Source organism: Bos javanicus, chromosome 18 (assembly GCF_032452875.1).
Source record: "Bos javanicus breed banteng chromosome 18, ARS-OSU_banteng_1.0, whole genome shotgun sequence".
Classification (NCBI taxonomy): domain Eukaryota; kingdom Metazoa; phylum Chordata; class Mammalia; order Artiodactyla; family Bovidae; genus Bos; species Bos javanicus.
In genome coordinates this window covers 53,313,716-53,333,165 of record NC_083885.1, presented here as the reverse complement: position 1 = coordinate 53,333,165, position 19,450 = coordinate 53,313,716, and the positions used below count along the sequence as shown (strand labels likewise).

The following is a 19,450-nucleotide window of genomic DNA, read 5'->3' as shown; positions in this document are numbered from 1 at the left end:
GGCTGTGTTGCCATGGAGAAAATTCTCAATCTAGTTCTGCCTTAGCTTTTATAAATTTGGGATAATGCCTGGATTCTCTGCAGAGTGTCTGGCACATATCTGTGCTTAGTTGCTCAGTTGTCTCCGACTCTGCAATCCCATGGACTGTAACCTGCCAGGCTCCTCTGTCCATGGGGATTCTCCAGGCAAGAACACTGGAATGGGTTGCCATGCCCTTCTCCAAGGGATCTTCCCAACCCTGGAATGACCCAGGTCTCCTGCATTGCAGGCAGATTCCTTACTGTCTGAGCCGCCAGGGAAGCCCAAGAATACTGGAGTGGGTAGACTATCCCTTCTCCAGGGGATCTTCCTGACCCAGGAATCGAACAGGAGTCTCCTGCATTGTAGGCAAATTCAATAGGCATATAATTAGCATGCAATAAATATTTACTCAACACTTATTTACACTGTTCTGGGTGTTTGAACAAGATACACAAAGGTGCTTGTCTTCGTGAATCCTCTATTATAACTATAATATGTACAAATTTCTAGTATATGGAGCTTTCCTCCCTCCTAAGGTTTAAGGCTAACTTCCTTATTTGTAAATTAGTGGTAAGAAAACCAGCGGTAAAAATAGATGGGAAAGTGTTTGAGAAAATACGAGGCACTGTTAATTATTATGTTAATCAGTTTAAGGGAATCGGTAAACTTGCTCTTTCCACCCCTCACAAACGCCCCTTTACAATTTTCTCAATTTCTTTTCCAAGGGCCCCGGGCCAAAATGGAGGAGGCTGAACTGCATCTCCCAGCGCGCCGGGCGGGGGCGCTCTGTGCGCCTGCGCTGTCAGGCGCCCTCTCTGCCTCCTGGGAGTTGGAGTCAGTCTTTTCCTCAGCCCGCCCAGTTTGCTACCTTCCCCGCCTCCGCGCCTAACCGTGCTGCCTATTGGGAGATGTAGTCCGGGGCCTCCCGGACTCCAATTCCCAGCGGGCTTCGGGGCGGGAACCCGGAAGGGGAGGCTAGAGAGGAGCGAGTGGGGGAAACCCGCGTAGCCGAGGGAGCTGCAGCGCGGGGTGATGGTGAGAACCTCGAACCGGGGCCGGGGGCGCTTGAGAACCCGTGCGGGAATTCGGGACCCGGTAGCGAGAGGGAAGAGGCAGGGGCTAAAGAAGGGGCTGGATGAGGGGGAGATCGCTTGGGGGAGGGGATTGGGAGCCGGGAGCCGGAGGGAATTGTAGAATGGGGGCTGGGGATGGGTCTTGAAGGTGGGGAGAGACTCGAGCTTTGGGATTGATTGTAAGGAAGCTCAGAGTTGGGGAAAGGAGTCCCGAGTTGGAGAAGGGAGTTGGCGTCCAGGCAGAGGCCCAGAAGGGGGCAATTTCGAGGGTTTTAGCCGGGAGGATGTGGAAAGGCATGGGAGTCAGTGCTAGATGAATGAGAGGGTCTGGAGGCTCCGAGGGAGAGGCCAGTTCTGAAAGCGGTGGGTTGGAGCCTCTGGATCGGATTGTGGGCAGGAGGGCAAGCTGAGATGGTGAAAGAAAGAAATCAGTGGTAGAGTGGTGTGTAGGTTAGGATCCAGGACTGTGGGTACGGTGGGGAGCAAGAGATTAGGGGCCTGCCTGTAGCGATAGTTTGCTTAGTCCAGCCAGAAACTCCCGATAAACCGGACAGCCACATAGGGTAATATGGCCAGAAGAGGCCATAGAGACGACTCCTGCACTCTTATTTCTCCAGTGGGATTTAGAAAAGTGTGGTGGTTTATGTGTATGGGCAGTCCGGCATTCAGATCTTTTCTTCACTCCTTTATGATCTGGGCAAGTGTCCTGTCTCTGAAACTCAGTGCCCTTATCTATTGTGGGAACAACATGCCACTGAGAAGAGAGGAGTCTTCATAAGATCGTCCTCCTGGCTCAGGGTAAGTCCTTAGTCTCAGAGCAGTTGGTGGGAAGTTCCCCACCCCAGGAATGTGACTTGGTCACAGGTGCTAATGGATTCCCTCCTTTTCAGTGGAGCCCCAGGGGTGTTTTCTCAAAACGTGGCACTGATCTGGGCACATCCCAGGTCAGAAACATGCGGGGGCAGGGAGAGGGTTTCCCCACAGCCATTCCAATTCCAGTTAACACTTATTTTTTAGGAAGTGCCTGGCCTTGGTCTTAGCTATTTGTATGTGCTAACTCCTTTAATTCTGACGACACCCCTAAGTTGTAGGTGCTGTTATTAGCTCTGTTCTACAGTAAGGAACCAGAGGCACAGAGAGGTTCAGCAACTTTCCCAAGGTCATCCAGCATTAAATGGTAGACGTGGGATTCCAACCTAGGCATCCTGACTTAACATCTGTGCTCCTGTACTGAGGTTCAATGTCATGAGTAGGGCAGAGTGAGAACTGAAGCCATCTTCAGGTTTTTTTTTTTGTTTTTTTTTTTAAGATTTGTTTATTTATTTACTTCTGACTGTGCTGGGTCTTCATTGCTGCCCACGGGCTTTCTCTAGTTTCGGTGAGCAAAGGCTCCTTTCTAGTTGCGGTGCCTGGGCTTCTCATTGCAGTGGCTTCTCTTGTTGCAGAGCATGGGATGTAAGGTGCACCACCTTCAGTAGTTGTGGCACACAGGCTTAGTTGTTCCACCACGTGTGGGATCTTCCTGGAGCAGGGATCGAACCCGTGCCCTTGCATCAGAAGACCAGAGTCTTAACAACCAGACCACCAGGGAAGTCTGAACCAGTCTTCAGTTCTGCCACTTACCTTCTCTGTGCCCTTGGGCAAGTCTTTTGGACTCTCCTCAATCATAAAATGGGGTCAGTAACCCTAGGAAGGTTAGAGATTTCAGGGAAGTAAGCATAGAAAGTGCTTGAATAAGTGCTTGATGCATGTGAGTTGTCATTTTTTTGAACGGGAAACGCAGACCTGAGAGAGGGCGGTAGAGAAAGACTGGTGAGGGAGACACCAGCCAGACTGTCTTTTCCTTTCTCTCCCAGGTTGCTCCTGTGTCCTGACTCTTCTAGTTCCCCACCCTCTGTCCCTGGCACCTAAGCCCAGGCCTGACTCCCTGAGGGGGTGCTCAGAAACTCAGTCTGTTCCCATTCCCATTCCTAGCCCCAGCCAAATATAAATAATTCACTCACCAATGCCCAGCCTGGCCCAACTCCAGGTATTTCAGTGAATAGGAGATATTTCTAACAACTGTGTTTTTTTTCTCTCCCGACTTTTTAGTCACTGGGACCTCGCAACTTGTAAGTAATTTTAAAACAGTTTGGTTCATTTGTTACAGGCTTCCGGAGTTTATCCCCTAAATCGGCTCTAATAGGAAAGCTTATGGTTAAAAGCATCAGCGTCCGGTAGGCCCACGTTCCCATCCCCACCTCTGCTGCTGTGTGTCCTTGGCCAAGTTGCTTGCCTACTCTGGGCCTCCGTTTTCTCATATGTAAAATGGGCCACATTCCAACCATGAAACTCTTGTCAGCAGTTCATGAGATCTCATGTATCATATGCCTAGTGCATATTAAGTTCTTTGTAAGTGTGATGCATTTTTATTAATTTTATTCTTTCCAGAAAAATTTATTGAGCATGTGCTCCAGAACCATAACACCAAGATTTGAATCCTGGCTCCATCACCCCCCCGCTCTGTGACTTTGGGCAAGGCATTTAACCCCCCAGGACCTCAGTTTCCTCTTCTGGAAAATGGAGGTTCATCCCTTGAATCATCCACCGTGTTGACAGAGCACCTACTATTTGCCGGCACCTGTCCCAGGTACAGGCTGCCACCCTCCCCTTGGGGCGCTTGTGGCTGTCACAACACTGGGGCAGTTTTGCATCTCTGGTGGCGTCTGTGCTCCTTTTTCTGGTGTGGGTTACTCTTCTCCTGATTCATTTTCAGCCCCTCATGCCAGTTTTGCCTGTTTGTCCTTCAGTTCAGTTCAGTTCAGTCACTGCTCATTGGTGTCCGGCTCTTTGCGACCCCACGGACTGCAGCACCCCAGGCTTCCCTGTCCATCACCAACTCCCGGAGCTTGCTCAAACTCATGCCCATCAAGTCGGTGATGCCATCCAACCATCTCATCCTCTGTCGTCCCTTTCTCCTCCTGCCTTCAATCTTTCCCAGCTTTCTTGGATTTTTAACATTTTGTTTCCAGGTCGCAATGAATGATCTGGAACCCCGTTGGTTTAGGGAAAAGTTGCCAGCCTCTCCTCCTTGTACCCAATTGTCACATCTGGGCGCCCCCTGGTGATGCAGTGCTTCCCCTGCCTCCTTCCTTTATTTGTTTGTCTTAAAAAATGTGTCTGCTTTCCAAGTTACTTTGCCTTTTCCTCAAATCTTAAATGTGTTTCCAACCTGGGTTTATCTGAAGCTTTGTTGTTATTCAATCGTTTAGTCGTGTTTGACTCTTTGTGACCACATGAACTGCTTACTCATGCAGAATGATATATTATATATATATATATAGGTTTTTTTTTCTTTACTATTGCTAGCAACTCTGGTAAAACTGCATTATTCCTAAAAGCACAAGTTTTCTTTTCTTTTTTTTGATATTTATGTATTTATTTGGTGGTGTCAGGTCTTAGTGGTGGCACATGGGCTCCAGAGCACACAGGCTCAGTGTTTGAGGCACTCGGGCTTAGTTGCCCTGTGACATGTAGGATCTTAGTTTCCTGACCAAAGATCGAACCTGAGTCCCCCTGCCTAAGAGGGGGAATTTTTAACCACTGGACTACCAGGGAAGTCCCCAGGTTTTCTAAAAGACTTGGCTTGTCACCTGCTCCTGACCCCTCGGTTAACATTATAATCCCCACCTTACACTCTTGAGTCCTTTCACTTACTATATTTGTTTTCCTGTAGCACTGTGAGATGTACCCTGTCTCCAATCCATGAGGACAAGGATTTCTGTCTCCTGTGTCCCGCATGTCCCCGATGCCCAGAACAGTGTCTGACACATAGTAACTGCTCTGTAAATGCTGTTTAATTACTAGGTGAGACCCAGTACCAGACAGTAACAAAGTAATGGCCATGTTTTGATTATTGGGGGGGAATAGGACCGGTTTAATTTCAGAATGTAAAATAAACAGGGAAGTGGTTTATCAAGTATAACCATCAAGTGGTTGTCAGACTCTTGAGTGGTCCCTATTTTTTTTTTTTTCTTTTTTGCCATGCTGATGGGATCTTAGTTCCCCGACCAGGGATCAAACCCCTGCCTTCTGCAGTGGAAGCTCAGAGTCCTAACCACTGGACCACCAGGGAATTCCCTGTCTTACCTTTTCTTACTTTCCTTTTATTTTTTTAAAACCTTGTTTTTATGTGAACCATTTTTAAAGACTTTATTGATTTTATTACAATATTGTTTCTGCTTTATGTTTTGATTTTTTGGCCCCCAGGCATATGGAATCTTAGCTCCCCAATCAGGGATATAATCCTCACCCCCTGCACTGTAAGGAGAAGTCTTTAACTACTAGCCGCCGGGGAAGTCCATGTGTCACCTTTTCTTAATAATCCTGGTCCCTTCATATTGAAGTTGTCCTTGGTGCCTCACTGGCATTGAGCGCTCTACTGATTTGATCTCAATGAATCAGCAGCCAACCCATGGATGGGTACTGTTACTATCTGTATTTTACAATGGGGGAAACTGAGGCATAGAGGGATAAGGACCCTGCCTGTAGTCACAGCCCTAAAAGTGAGAAAGCTGGGGTACTCCGAAGCCCTGCCTGGATTCTGTCTGTGGCCTGGATTTCTAGATGCTGAGGATTTGTATGATTCTGACCAGCTATTAGAAAGAAAAGCTTAAGAGGAGAAGAGAGACCAGCAGACCCAGAGTCCAAAAAAACCAATAAAGGGGCATGGATGGATCAGGATTGTGGACACAGTTGTAGCGGGGGTGACAGGGTGGAGAGAGTGGAGAATTGAAGGAATAAGACCAGGAGCAGTGCCATGAGGGTCCTGCCACCGATGCCTGTTGTAGTAATGGGCAAGTACGCTCCCTGGGCACCACTCTGTGCCCAGCCCTGTCCTGGCATGACCCTGACCTCTCCAACTTGCAAGATCTTCGTTCCCTGACCGGAGATTGAACCCAAGTCCTTGGCAGTGAAAGCACAGAGTCCTAACCACTGGACTGCCAGGGATTCCTGTTTCCAGCTTCTTAAGTCCAAGGCTTAGCTTGTTAATTAGCAGCCTTTTTCCTTTCTCTGTGCATTTATGGAAGCAGGTTCTCCCTTAACCTGCTACACAGCTGTCCCCGGAGCTCCCTTTATCGTCATCTGCGGAGTCCTTCCTTTTGTCTTTCTTCTGAGCTAGATCTTATCTCCTTGATCTCATAGGTTCCTTTTTCTTGGTTTTCTCCTTTACTTCTGTGAAGCAAATCCTTTGGCAGCTTCCCGAGAAAGGGTTCCTGTGCCTGTCCTGTTGGTTCTTTCATTTTGTTTTGCCAACTTGCACCTCTCATGGAAGGATTTTTAAACAGGGGAGTTCTGTGGTCTGATTGGTGTTTAGGAAGATCTTTCTGGCTACCATGAGAAGGATGGAGCCAGAAGAACTAAACCAGGCCAGGGAGCCGAGTGCAGAGGCTGGAGCAGCTGTGCCTTTGGGGAGAGAATCCAGCCTTCCAGAAACCCAGAGGATGGAGGGGAGAGAGAGAGGCCCGAACCCAGGTCATTGTCACTCAGCCAGGACAGATGACAGATGTGGCCAGAGGAGGTCTCAGGAGGAAGAGACCCTGTGTGGCTTAGGAGGGCACCAACACGGCTCCTGGAGGAGGTGGCCTCCTGCCTTGGTCCTGGGAGCAGGATTGCCACCACTGGACTTGGCTGGACCAGCTCATTTTTCACAAGAGGCCCCCAGGAGCATCTGTGCAGAAGGCGGACAGTAAGGCAGTGTTAGGGGTTTGTTCCAACCAATAAGTGCTGTACACCTGCAATGTGCCTGGGCGTAGATTCTCCAACTTAATCGTGTGATCCCCCAGAGATCTTGTTGACATGTACTTTCTGATTCAGCAGGTGTAGGGGAGAGCCCAAGATTACATTTCTAATACACTTCCAGCTGCAGCTGCTGCTCTGAGGACCACACTCATAGTAGCCAACCACTTGGTGCTATTCTAAAAGCTGGGGATGCAGAGGTGGGGAAGAAAAAACTAGGCAAAAAATACCAGTCTGGGGGAGTCTTCATTTTAGTGAGGGGAGCTGACAATAATAAAGTTTATAGTATAGTAGATAGTAATGCATGCTAAAGAGAAAAATAAATCAGGGAGAGTGTGTATGTCTATCTGTGGCGGGGACTGCAGTTTTCAATCAAGATGTTCTCAGGAACAACAGGATCCTACTGTATAGCACAGGGAACTATATTCAATATCCTATGATAAACTATTATGGAAAAGAATGTATATATACATATATATATAACTGGATCACCTTGTTGTATAGTAGAAATTAACATGACATTGTATATCAACTATGCGTGCTAAGTCACTTCAGTCATGTCCTACTCTTGGCGACCCTATGGACTATACCCTGCCAGGCTCCTCTGTCCATGAGATTCTCCAGGCAAGAATACTGGAGTGGGATGCCATGCCCTCCTGCAGGGGATCTTCCCGACCCAGGGATTGAACTGGAGTCTCCAGAATCTCCTACGTCTCCTGCATTGGCAGGCGGGTCCTTTACCACTAGCACCACCTGGGGAGCCCCAGTTGACACTACTTCAATAAAATAAATTTAAAAAGAAAGGTCTCATGAAGGTGATCTGAGGAGCAGGGTGAGCCCTCTGGATACCTGGGGAAGAGTATTCCAGGCAGAAGGAACAGAGAGTGCAAAGGCTTTGCAGACAGAACAAGATGATCCAGGAAAATCGCTCCGTATACTCCATGAAGGAGCTGCTTGCACTCTGGAGTCAGCCAGACTCTGATTCAAAGCTTGGCCACAAAGCTGTGTCCGACAGCAATTACTTAGCCATTCCATGCCCCCACTTTCTAACATCTGAAATGAGATTTAAAAGTAGTAAAATGATGTGAGAATTAAATGAGTTAATATTTATAAAGCACTCAGAACAAAGCCTGGCTCACCCTGAGGGCTCCAGTGTTAACTGCTGTTGTGATCATCATTTCCTCTGTAATACATTGATTTGGCCATGACTGTTTCTTTGGATGCCTGCCCCCTTTCCCATGAGCTCTTTCTGGTGATCTCAGTGTCATCTCTGTATCTCCAGCACCCAACCCAGGGCCAGCACACAGGAGGACCTCAGAATGTCAGATGAGGGACATAAAGCTGGATTCTCTAATTGGGGGTATTCCAGCAAGAGTGCTGATTGTGTGGTTCAGGTCCTTACTGATTTTTCTCTTTTCAACCACTGTCTTATGAAGAGATACATTAAGGTTTCCCACTACAGTGGTGGACTTGTCAAGCTGGCATTTTGTTGCTTTGTGCCTTGTCTGTTTTGAGGCCATAGTATTAGGAGCATGTATGTTGCAAACTTTTGTGTATGATGGGTCAGTCTGTTTTGTCACATTCTTTGTCCCTAATCATCCCTTTTTTCTTTTGTCCGTTGTTAACTGTTTTTTTTAAATCAGCACTGTCACTTCTCTACTTGACTTTTTTTCTTTGGCTGTGCTGGGTCTTTGTTGCTGCATGGGCTTTTCCCTAATTTCAGCAAGCGGGAGCTACTCTCTGGTTGTGGTGCACGGGCTTCTCATTGCAGTGGCTTCTCTTGTTGCAGAGCGCAGCCCTGTAAGGCACATGGGCTCAGTAGTGCTGGCTTCCCGGCTCTAGAGCACAGGCTCTATAGTTGTGGCCCACGCGGGCTTAGTTGCTCCACAGCATGTGGGGTCTTCCCAGATCAGGGATCGAACCCGTGTCTCCTGAATTGGCAAGCCGATTCTTTACCACTGAGCCACCAGGGAAGCCTCTCTACTTGACTCTTGGTTCTTATTTGCCTGGTCAGTCTTTTTCCATCTTTTGATTTTCAGTCTGTTTGGCTCCAGATGTTTTTCAATAAGAGGATCTTCACGGAGCATTGCCTTAGGGTATGGCCTTGTTTGGAGCCCAGTGTTTGGGAAGTTAGAGAATTCTGCCCTAGTAACCTCTGACACAAATAGAATATTTGGGTGTAAAAGAGAGTTTACACTGCCAGGCCTCCAGGCTTTTGAGACATGGAGCCTTAGGGCAGGGAACTTTGATCCATTCCGGCTGTGCTGGGCAGTGTTGCTGGGGTCACCATGATGACCATGATAACTCTGACCTTTCCTCCCATGGGTTCACTATTCAGTGGAGCAGATGATCCATCCCTCGATAGTGACAATGGACAGAGCTAGGTTTGGGGAACCCATAGGACCTCTCTGGGCAGGTGGAAGGTTTCTAGAAAGGGAGCTCAGGGAAGGCCTCCTGGTTAAAGATACAGGCCCATGAAAGTTACATTTGAGCTAAGACCCAAATGGTAGAAGGGATAGAGCCATGTGGGCTCGCTCTTTCTTTTCTGGGGGGAAAGCATGCCAATCAGAGGTAACATAGGAGGAAAGGGCTTGGTGACTCTGAGGAATATCCAGCAAGGAGGCCAGTGTCGGACCCCAGAGGTGGAGCCTGACCCACCCTTAGGGGGTTAGCTTCCTGGAGGAGAGGATGGCTGAGCTGAAACCCCAGAGAATATATAATTAAATAGAGCACAGCAATCTAAAATCAGATTCCCTGGGTTCCCATCCCTGCTCTAAGTCCCACCAGTTATGTGTGACCTTGAGCTAGTTAGGCAACCTGACCTGCCTCAGTTTCTTCATCTATACAATGGAGATAACCACTCCTGAGGATCAGAGAAGGCCTCAGTATTCTAACTATTCTATAGGCCAGAGCTGGTGCTTACCTGGGTCCACTGGGGGCATGGGAAAGTGGGGAAGGATGAGGCTAGAGTTGTAGAGTATCTGGGCTTTTCCCCAGGGGCACTGGGGAGTCATGGTAGGTTCTGAGCAGGGTAGGGACAAGGTCAGGTTTATATTTCGAGAATACCCTTCTGGCTCTGATGTGCAGGATGGCTGGTAGCAGACAGGGTGGTGGGAATGGACAGATGCCTGCAGTGGAGTGTCTCTTGAGCCAGCCTGGCACTGAAAGTGCTGTTCAATAGAAACAAGGTGAACCTTACATGTAATTTAAAATCTTCTAGTAGCCACATTTAAATCAAAAGAGATGAAGTCAATTTTAAACATTTTAACTCATTTATATCCTAAATAGTCTCATTTTAACAGGTAGCCAATATTAAAAAAAAATTATTAAAGTATTTCATATTATTTTCTTGTGCTATTTGCGGCGCCTGTTTAGAAGGGCTGGCCTGAGAGGTCCTTTTGGCCACGCGGCCTGAGCCTCGAATGCCAGGCCCAGAGGCTTGGACTTGATGCCGACGACGACGGTTCTGCCCATTTGTTTTTCAGGGTGAGGTGATCCTGCTGCTCCGTTTCCCCCGCGGGAAATCTCTCCCTCCAGGTTTCCCTACCAAAGCTAGGCACTTTTCAGATCTTTCTGCGCCCTTCCTTTCCTCCGGACCTGGAGTCTCAATCCCTGAACTGCTTGGCCCTTTAAATCTCAGCTGTCAATCAGGGCTCCTGTTTAGAGGAAACGTCGTAATAAACCTTTCCTTGATTGTCATGGCTTGGGTCCTGGCCTCGTTCTTCCGTTTAGCAGGAAATTAGGAATTGTTCCACACTCTCTTGCACTTGACTGTTTCCACACCCCGTTCATCACCTCTCGCCTACTCCACCCTCTTTCGAAGTTGGGCCCCTTCGCCAAGGCCTGCCTTATATGGGCATGGCTCCGAATGGCCGCCGCTCATTGGCTGGGGCCATCACGCGCACGTCTGTCAACAAAGGGGCGGAGGGAAACCAGATGGGTGCCGGGCAGGCAAGACAGCTGGAGGGAAGGAGCGAGGGGGCGGGGCCCTCTTCTCTTGCGCATGCGTGGGTGCCGCCTTCTCCCCACAGGGGGCGCGGCGCGCCGGTGGGGCGCTTTGAGGGGGCGTGTCTAGGTTTCGAGAGTAGCCTTAGAGGTTGGTGAATTCCAGGGAAGCTGTAATAGGAGGGAGTGGGGACATTTTTCGTGGGTATGGGGATACTTTGGGATTCTCTTGAGTTTAGGTGGCGCCTTGGGATTTGAGTTTGGGTTCCCATGTACTGTGTACTGTGGAAGATTCGAATGTATTGTAGGGAATCGCCCATGTGGTTTGGGTGTTTGATGGATAGAGGATTTGGGGAGCCACGGAGAGACTTAGAAGCAGAGAGTCCCATGTCTGGACCCAGAATGCATGCGCTTTCGGCTCTCCCGACTTCCTCCCTGTCTGGGTCCGGACAGGGACTTAACCTTTCTGCCCCTCATCTGGACTCGGACAAATAACACTCCCTGCTTCCTAGGGAGGAGCGAGGATTAGCAGGAGTTGTTAAAACAGTACCCAGTAAGCTCATGTCTGCATATTAACATTTTGTGAGGTTTCTTTGGGAGTATTTTGGAGGTTCTTTTGACTTTGAGAAATAAATGGTTTGGTATTAGTTTTATGTGTGAGGGAGCATTGATGTTTTAGTTAAGTTTTGCGGTCGGGGGGCCTTTTGTGGGATTAGGAGGTTTAGAGAGAGTTTGAGCTAAGAATAGAATTTCAGGAAACTGGTCTTTTGGGTCATCTGTGAGGTTGGGAAATTGCTGTGTGTGTTGGAGTTCTTGGTAGGCATGGGATTTGTGTGGGTCTACATTGAGATTGAGGCTTTCTGAGCTGGAGGGGATATTTTTAGGTTTGGAAGTTGAAGATTTTGAGAGGGTCTGGATGTTTTGGGTTAGGATATATTTGCATCTGTAGAGAATGAGTGGCTTTTGCTGTGGTAGTTTCTATTCCTGGACATTTTATTTATTTATAATTTTGTTTATTTACTTTTGGCTGTGCTGGGTCATCATCACTGTGCAGGCCCTTCTCCGGTTGCAGCAAGCAGGGGCCACTCTTGCTGCGGTGCACAGGCTCCAGGGCACATGGAGTCAGTAGTTGTGGCTCTCTGGCTCTGGAGCACAGGCTCAAAGTTGTGGTGCATAGGCTTCCTTGTTCCAAGACATGGGGGATCGTCTCAGATCAGAAATCAAACCCGTGTCTCCTGCATTGGCAGGTAGATTCTACATTCTTTACCATCAAGCCACCAAGGAAACCCTGTTCCTGGACATTTTAGATGTGTTGGTTGTTGGTAAACTTAGCCATCTATAGGTTTTAGGGGCTGTGTGGGTTTTTTGTTTTTTTGTTTTTGTTTTTGTTTTAAGCAAGAAAGAGATTTCAGCAGGGGCTGTGTTAGGAGTAGTAGGTGGGATTGGGAATTATGGGGGGCAAGGATTCTTAGGATTAAGACTGGTGTCTGTGAGTGCTTGGAGGTGCTTGCAGGCTGTCTAGATCTTAAAGCTATAGGGCCATGAAATAAATGGTGATTTAGTGGTGTCTGTGGTATTGCCTGAATTTAGAGGAACCATATATACTGCAGAGGTCAGCAAACTTTTTCCATAAAGGGCCAGATAATGAGTATTTTAGGCTTTGCAGGCCATATGTTTTCTGTCACCTCTACTCAACTCTGCTGTGGTAGCATAAAAGTAGTCATGAACAAAGGAACATGTTTCGATAAAATTTTATTTGCAGAGACAGGCAATGGGCTGGATTTGGCCCGTGGCTCAAAATAGTACAACCAGGAGTCAGCAAACTACTTTCACTGGTCTGTAAGCATGTGGAAGTTTTGACATTTGAAGAGTGTCTTGGTTTCAAGATATCTGGAGGGAGATGGCCCAGGGAAAGACTGAGGATTTGAGACTGTTAGTTCTGCAGTAGAACATAGTTGGGTCAGGCTCATTAGCAAGACTGCCTCCAGATTAGGTCATGCACACAAAGTCATTGCAAAATAAAATGGTCACTATTACAAGCCCTAAATTGAGAAATCTGGAAGCCAAGTTTGAGGGCCTGATTTTGCAATATATAAACCTTCCCCACTCTAAGCCTCAAATTCAGCAAGTTGGGAGCAACTTGAAGAAGCTAGACTAGAAAGCCCTTCTCATGCCAGGGGTCTACGTTTCTGCTTAAAGGAATTACCTGCAGTCTTGGGGCAAGTGTGGTGCATTTTCCTGGGTGAGGATCCACAGCTATAATAGATCCCCAAAGAGCCTCACAACCGGAACCGAGTGAAGAGCTCCACTCTTAAGGACCTCTCTGCCTCCTGCCTCCAATCTTCCCCTGCCCAGCCCACCTTGTTCCTTCCTCCATGGGTTCAGGCTCCCATAGCTGTGGGCAGGGCTGGGAATTGTCTTTTCAGGAACTTGTTACTGGGTGAGCAAATAGAAGAAGGAGGAGCTTTCCATCAGTTGGTACTTTAAATTCTGTTTAAAGTTCTGGCAGCGGAAGGCCTGTAGATCGTGAGTAAAACCAGTCAGGCAGTGGAGGGTTGGAGCAAACTGCCAGCTCCTGTCACACTCTGGGTATTACAGAAGCAGGTCCCAACCTCTCTGCAGGCCTCCATTTGCTCATCTGGGTCAGGGCGGGGCGGGAACAGGATCTGAGTGGTATAGCCTGGTCTGTCTCCTCAGGTCCGAAGAAGTTGAGGTCAGAGAGGAGCTGACAGGGCTGGCTGTTCCCCAGCTCCCCCACCCCCTCTTCCGTGTCTCCAGGTGACCTGTGGAGCCCCCCACCGCCATCCAGGCCCTGCGATGTGGTGAACCCCCGCCTGTCTGCCACCATCCCCAGAATGGACCGAGGTGGCCTTCTGCCCTTCCAGCTCTGGTGCCCTCGGCCCTTTGGCACCTACTCCCAGAACCAGCCACGCCCCCCTTCTGCCACCCTCAAGCCCTCAGCCTGCTCCGAGCCGGGCGGTGGGGCGGAGCCAGAACATGGCCCTGCCCACTCTGAGAACACGCCCCCGGTCTTGGCCTCCGATGCTCCCGCCTCCCAGCCTGCCCCGCTCCTTTCCGCAGCGGCTGCTGGCGACGAGGGTCGAGTCCTGCTGGACACATGGTATGTGATCAAGCCGGGGAATACAAAGGAGAAGGTAGCCTTCTTTGTGGCCCACCAGTGTGGTGGGGGCAGTCGGGCCAGCTCCATGAAGGTCAAGGGGCACTGGGGCAGTGACAGCTCCAAGGCCAAGCGGAGGAGGCGCTGTCTTGAGTCTACGAAGGCTCCGCCCGACCCAGGGGGACAGGACGGGCCCCCTGCCGCAGAGGGGGCCCCAACCTCCGCCGGGGAGGATGTGGACCTGCTCTCTGTGGCCGAGATGGTGGCCCTGGTGGAACAGCGGGCCGCCCTGGCCCTGCAGAGCTACCCGCGCCCCAGCACCCCAGCGCCTGTGGTCTTCGTGTCGGCTGAGCAGGGTGGGCCTGGCAAGGGGCTGGGATCCGAACGAAGGTCTGGCGGCGGGGACTGCAGCCGTGTAGCCGAGGCAGTGGCCCACTTTGAGGCCCAGCGGGACAACCCTCCGGCCAAGGGTCTCCGCAAGGAGGAGCGGCCTGGGCCAGGCCCCGGGGAGGTGCGCATCGCCTTCCGGATCTCCAACGGCAGAGAGTCCCGAGCACCGGATGGCAGCTTACCCAACGGGAGCGGGGGCCGGCCAGGTTGCGCCTACCCTGGCAGCCCAGGTCCCGGAGCCCGGGCCAAGGACAAGATCACCTGCGACCTGTACCAGCTCATCAGCCCCTCTCGGGACGCCCTCCCCAGCAACGTGGAGTTCCTGCTGGCTAGGGCAGACGAAGCCAGTGAGGGTGAGACCCCCGCCCCCGCCAGGCCCGAGGACACTCCCCCGGCACCCCCGCCACCCCCTGCCCGGGACTGCGGAGCGTCAGGCTTCCACGTGGATGTGGTGGTCACAGGAGTGGTGGACGAGTGCATCTTCTTTGGCAAAGACAGCACCAAAAACGTGAAAGAGGAGACGGTGTGCCTGACTGTCAGCCCCGAGGAGCCACCCCCACCAGGCCAGCTCTTTTTCCTCCAGTCCCGGGGGCAGGACGGGCCCCCTGAGCCCCCGCCAGCCGACTCACCGGCCACAGCGCCAGGCCCGGACGATGCCGAGGGGACGGCCGACACCTCCCTGTGCCGCCTGTACCGGCACGTGTCCCACGACTTCCTGGAGATCCGTTTCAAGATCCAGCGGTTGTTGGAGCCGCGGCAGTACATGCTGGTGCTCCCAGAGCACGTGCTGGTCAAGATCTTCAGCTTCCTGCCCACGCGGGCCCTGGCGGCTCTCAAGTGCACCTGCCACCACTTCAAGGGCATCATTGAGGCATTCGGCGTGCGGGCCACAGACTCGCGCTGGAGCCGCGACCCACTCTACCGCGATGACCCTTGCAAGCAGTGCCGCAAGAGATACGAGAAGGGCGACGTGTCGCTCTGCCGCTGGCACCCCAAGCCCTACCACCACGACCTGCCTTACGGACGTTCCTACTGGATGTGCTGCCGCCGAGCCGATCGTGAGACCCCCGGCTGCCGCCTGGGTCTGCATGATAACAACTGGGTGCTGCCCTGCAATGGGCCGGGCGCTGGTGGGGGCCGGGCTGGCCGCGAGGAGGGGAGGTGAAGCCGGGGGAGGGGGTGGGGAAGAGCCCACCACGCCCACCCCCACCCCCTCCCCCTGGGAGCCGAGGGTCAGGACTGGGTCACCAGCCCATACCCCCAACCCAGGCAGCATGGATCCCCCTCCAGAACTAAGATGGGGTTCCTGGGGGTGACCAAGAAAGCACTCCAATTGACCCCTACTGGTTTTCTACTCTTCAGATCCTCAAGTTGGGTGTTTTTTTTGATCAGCATCTCAATTTCCTCTCCATTCAGCCCCGATGCCCTCCCTGCCACTCTCCGTACCCCAGGGACCCACTAGCAGGGAGCAGACGGCAGCTAATTTTGGTACTACTTAAGGGTTCCCCCATTCTGGCCCCCTTGCATTCCCTCCCCCAGTTCTTTCTGGAGTTATTCTTTTCCCCCAAGAGGCCGCAGCACCCAGGGTTTGTACCCTTCCTAACCTGCTACACCAGGGCTCACCTCCTCTTTAGGAGTTGGGGGCCATCAGATCACAGATCACATTTTGACACTTTTCATGGCCACCTGCCATTTCTAGACATTTTCCCCATTAAAACAATAAAAATCAGTTTTCTCCGTAACCTCAAGCTATCAGTCTCTCTAGGTCCCCAAGAGGAAAACAAAAGTTGAAGTGTAAAACTTATCTTCCAATATTTAAGCTATTGCCATGACCCCATCCCACCCCCACCCCACCCCCACAAAAAAAGCTGTGAAACCCTTTGCCTAACTCTGGACAGCATAGGGGGGCCAGTGGGCAGGGACTAAGGGTTTCAATATCTGTTTTTTTTCCTTCCACTCTGGGTACTTGTTCAGGTGTTAGAGGTCTCTCCATCCCCCAGCCACATATTTTTTTAAAGAATCCTTTAGTGAACCAAGACCTTGACTTTCAGGCAGTTTGATCTGGAGTACTTTTGTTTGTTGTTTGGGTTTTTGTTTTTTGTTTTTTTTTTAATTTGGTTTTGTTTTTTCATCCTTGTGGTTCTGGAAAGCTTCTAACGTGTGGCATCTGACCAATTTTGAATTGGTCCTTTCTATAAAATCAATATTTATAAGGCTGGGCCCAGACTGGTTTGTGTGTTGTTAAGGGAAGCTGTTTGGAAGAGAAGGAAGTCATGGGCCAGTTCATGGTGAGATGGAAAAAGCTGAAAGAATCCTTAGCCAATTCCCTTGGACTGAGATGACTTGACTCTTCATCTGTGTCAGTTTGGATTCAAAAATCTCAAAAGAGTATTAACAGAAACTCAAACAGGGTAGCTTTTATTCCTTTAGAAACTCAGTGTTGGGCAGGTATGGTGGCCCTGAAGTCACTGGGAGCCCAGACTCCTTCAAGCCCACTGTTCCATTATTCTTTGCCTTTGGCCCTCAGCCTCATGGTCCAAGATGGCTGCTGAAACTCCACCCATTACTGTTTTGTGGGGAAGGGAGTCTCCTTCCTCTCAGAAATACTACACCCTGCTTCTGTGCACAGCTCATGGATCGCAACTTTAGCCACGTGGAAGGACTGCACGGGAGACGGGAATGCAGACGCTTAGCCAGATGCATTATGCCCAACCGGAAACTCATAAAGATCCCTGTAATAAAAGTTTTAAGATATTCAGCTAATTATTAACTAACAGAAGAGGGGAAAATGGATATTGAGCAGTGGCTAACAGTCTCTGACATTCTTACCAAGGAATCAAAATTTCCAGAGATGAGGATATGTCAGAGTAGTTATTTAATACTTAGGTTTTAGAATCAAAGAGACCTGGATTTATAACTTGGCTTGGTTTTGTGGAATTTTGGATTCCTGTAAAGAGAAGGCCAGGTTATTTGGACTCTCCTGCTGAAAACAGGAAGTAAAATCTGAAAAGCCTCAAATAGCCAATAAAACACAGTTATGGATATACTAAGCCAAAAATTTAAGGAAAAGGTCCATAGGGGTCCTAAAGCCACTTTTGCTCTGAGGGCATTTGCCGATGTTAACAACCCTGGGTTTCCAATTTGTAGCCTTATTGGGACAGGCCAGCAGAAGTCAAAGCCTGCCCAAGGTGAAGAATCTAATAGGAGCTGGGATCCCACCAAACTACAAGCTCAGGTAAGACTGACCCAGAACACTGCAGAGAAGGTAAGGAAAGAGGGGGGAGGAGGAAATGAACCCTGAGAATCTGTGGTCACAGGCTGGCCCTTGGCTTGGGTTTGCAACCCAGTTTTGCATCACCTGTTGTGATCCAGGGTACTGAGATGTCTAGCAGAAACAAAAAAATCCTCTGGTGGGAGGAGCTGACACCTAGAATCCCCACCAATGAGCAGTAAGAGTCAAATAACCAAACACACATGGAAATAAAGCAGCTGCAGTGGCCACAGAGCAAAAACAGACCCACAAAGGCTGCAGGTGGTGGAACCATCAGTCAAGATTAGAAGAAAAAAAAGAGCTTGGAAATACATGCAGGGAACCCAGACCTGAATAATGGCCTAGCCAAAATGAAAGGAAAAAACCCACAAAGGTATATAGTAGCCAAAAGTAAAAAACCAGTGACTAGGCTAAACAAATCAGACACAATGAAAGAGTTATTCAGCTAGAGCAAGGTCTGAAAAAGTGGCACAGAGACCAAAAGGAAAAAAATGTAAACGGTTATGGAGGATAGAGGAAGTCTAACACATTTAACTGGCATCCTAGAATCAGAAGAGAAAATGAAATGGTGCGATGATAGTATGTCAAGACACAATGATTGCAAATTCCAGACTGATAAAAAGGTGGGTACACGCAATGAATCATAGGCAGGATAAATAGAAACAAATACCTAGACACATGCAATGAACATGTCCAGCTGTGATCTTCAGCAATTGACTTCTCTGAAGCTCAGTTTCTTAATCTGAAAAATGAGAATGTTGGACAGTTCCTCAGAAGGCTGATGCACTAGAGTGCTCACTGGTTGTGCCCATCAAAGACCCCTCTTGGGCCCTTCATAGTGTGAAGCTGGGGGAGGCTGCCTTTCAGGGACAGATGGGAGGTGGGGAAAGCATTACCTTGTCAAGCATCGGCAGCCTCATCTGTAAAATGGGCTCATGATACTGACCCCAGATTCAAGTGGAAAGCCCTGCCCAGTGCCTGGGTGTGGTCCACTCAGCAAGAAGACTTACAGGGAGGCCTGGAGGCCCAGGATAGAACTGAACAGTTTCTTCTAACGCTGAGGTGATGGTTTCACCTACCTCTGAGATGGCTGTGATGATAAGGAGATACATTGTAGTTTTAAGTGCTTGGCATCATGAAATGAACAAACAGGAACTCTCTGATTTGAGACCCTCTTACTACCCTAGTTGTTGATATCTGTCAATTTCCTTTCTGACTTCTGGCAATTACACTTCTAAGAGGCTGTTAGTCCCCCCTTCTAAACTTCATTGTAACTTGCAGCCAAATAAAAGCCTCAGGAGGAACTACTTTTTTGGTCAACCATCTGTTGGATCAGCACAGGTGATTTTTAGAAAGAGGTAGGACACGGGCTTAGGAGCACAGCTGTGGGTGAGGATCTGAACTCTGTAAACTACAAACAGTTTGTAATTCTCAGCCCCGGCCACTTCTTTTGCAAAATGAGAACTGAAATTGTCCCTCAGCCCACAGGTCCTCTTGAGTCAGCCTTGAGTTGTCTGGGAAAGCCAATGTTCACCTTCACACTTTTAAGGTTTTTTTGATGTGGACCATTCTTAAAGTCTTTATTGAATTTCTCACAATACTGTTTCTGTTTTGGTTTGTTGGTCATGAAGCATGTGGGATCTTCAACTAGGGATTGAAACCGCCCCCTGCATTGGAAGGTTAAGTCTCAACCACTGGACAACCAGGGAGGTCCCCACCTTCACTCTCTAACCCTCTACCCTGGCCTGGCCTCCCTGCGGCCTACCAAGTCTCCATCAAAGTCACAAAGTCAGCAGGCACAGAGCTGAGCACCACACTCCCTGCCTAAATACTCTCCTAGGCTTTCTTTGGAGC

At 49.6% G+C, this 19,450-nt stretch overlaps 1 protein-coding gene across 9 annotated transcripts; it reads left to right on the top strand.

Annotated features, from left to right (window-relative positions):
• The first annotated feature begins 953 nt into the window (after window positions 1-953).
• On the top strand, window positions 954-18,903 carry FBXO46 (F-box protein 46). 9 transcript variants are annotated; one of them, XM_061388702.1, is made up of 3 exons: window positions 965-1,056; window positions 1,797-1,892; window positions 13,515-18,903. In XM_061388702.1, the coding sequence occupies exon 3, from the start codon at window positions 13,673-13,675 to the stop codon at window positions 15,488-15,490; it is 1,818 nt and encodes a 605-aa protein (XP_061244686.1). In that variant the 5' UTR covers window positions 965-1,056; window positions 1,797-1,892; window positions 13,515-13,672; the 3' UTR covers window positions 15,491-18,903. The 9 variants fall into 9 exon arrangements, 8 of the variants coding, with proteins under 8 accessions (XP_061244694.1, XP_061244689.1, XP_061244686.1 ...); XM_061388707.1 differs by having other exon boundaries at window positions 971-1,056; window positions 1,712-1,892; XR_009730967.1 differs by lacking the exons at window positions 965-1,056; window positions 13,515-18,903 and adding exons at window positions 3,525-3,723; window positions 3,884-6,660 and having other exon boundaries at window positions 1,063-1,892.
• The last annotated feature ends 547 nt before the right edge of the window (window positions 18,904-19,450 follow it).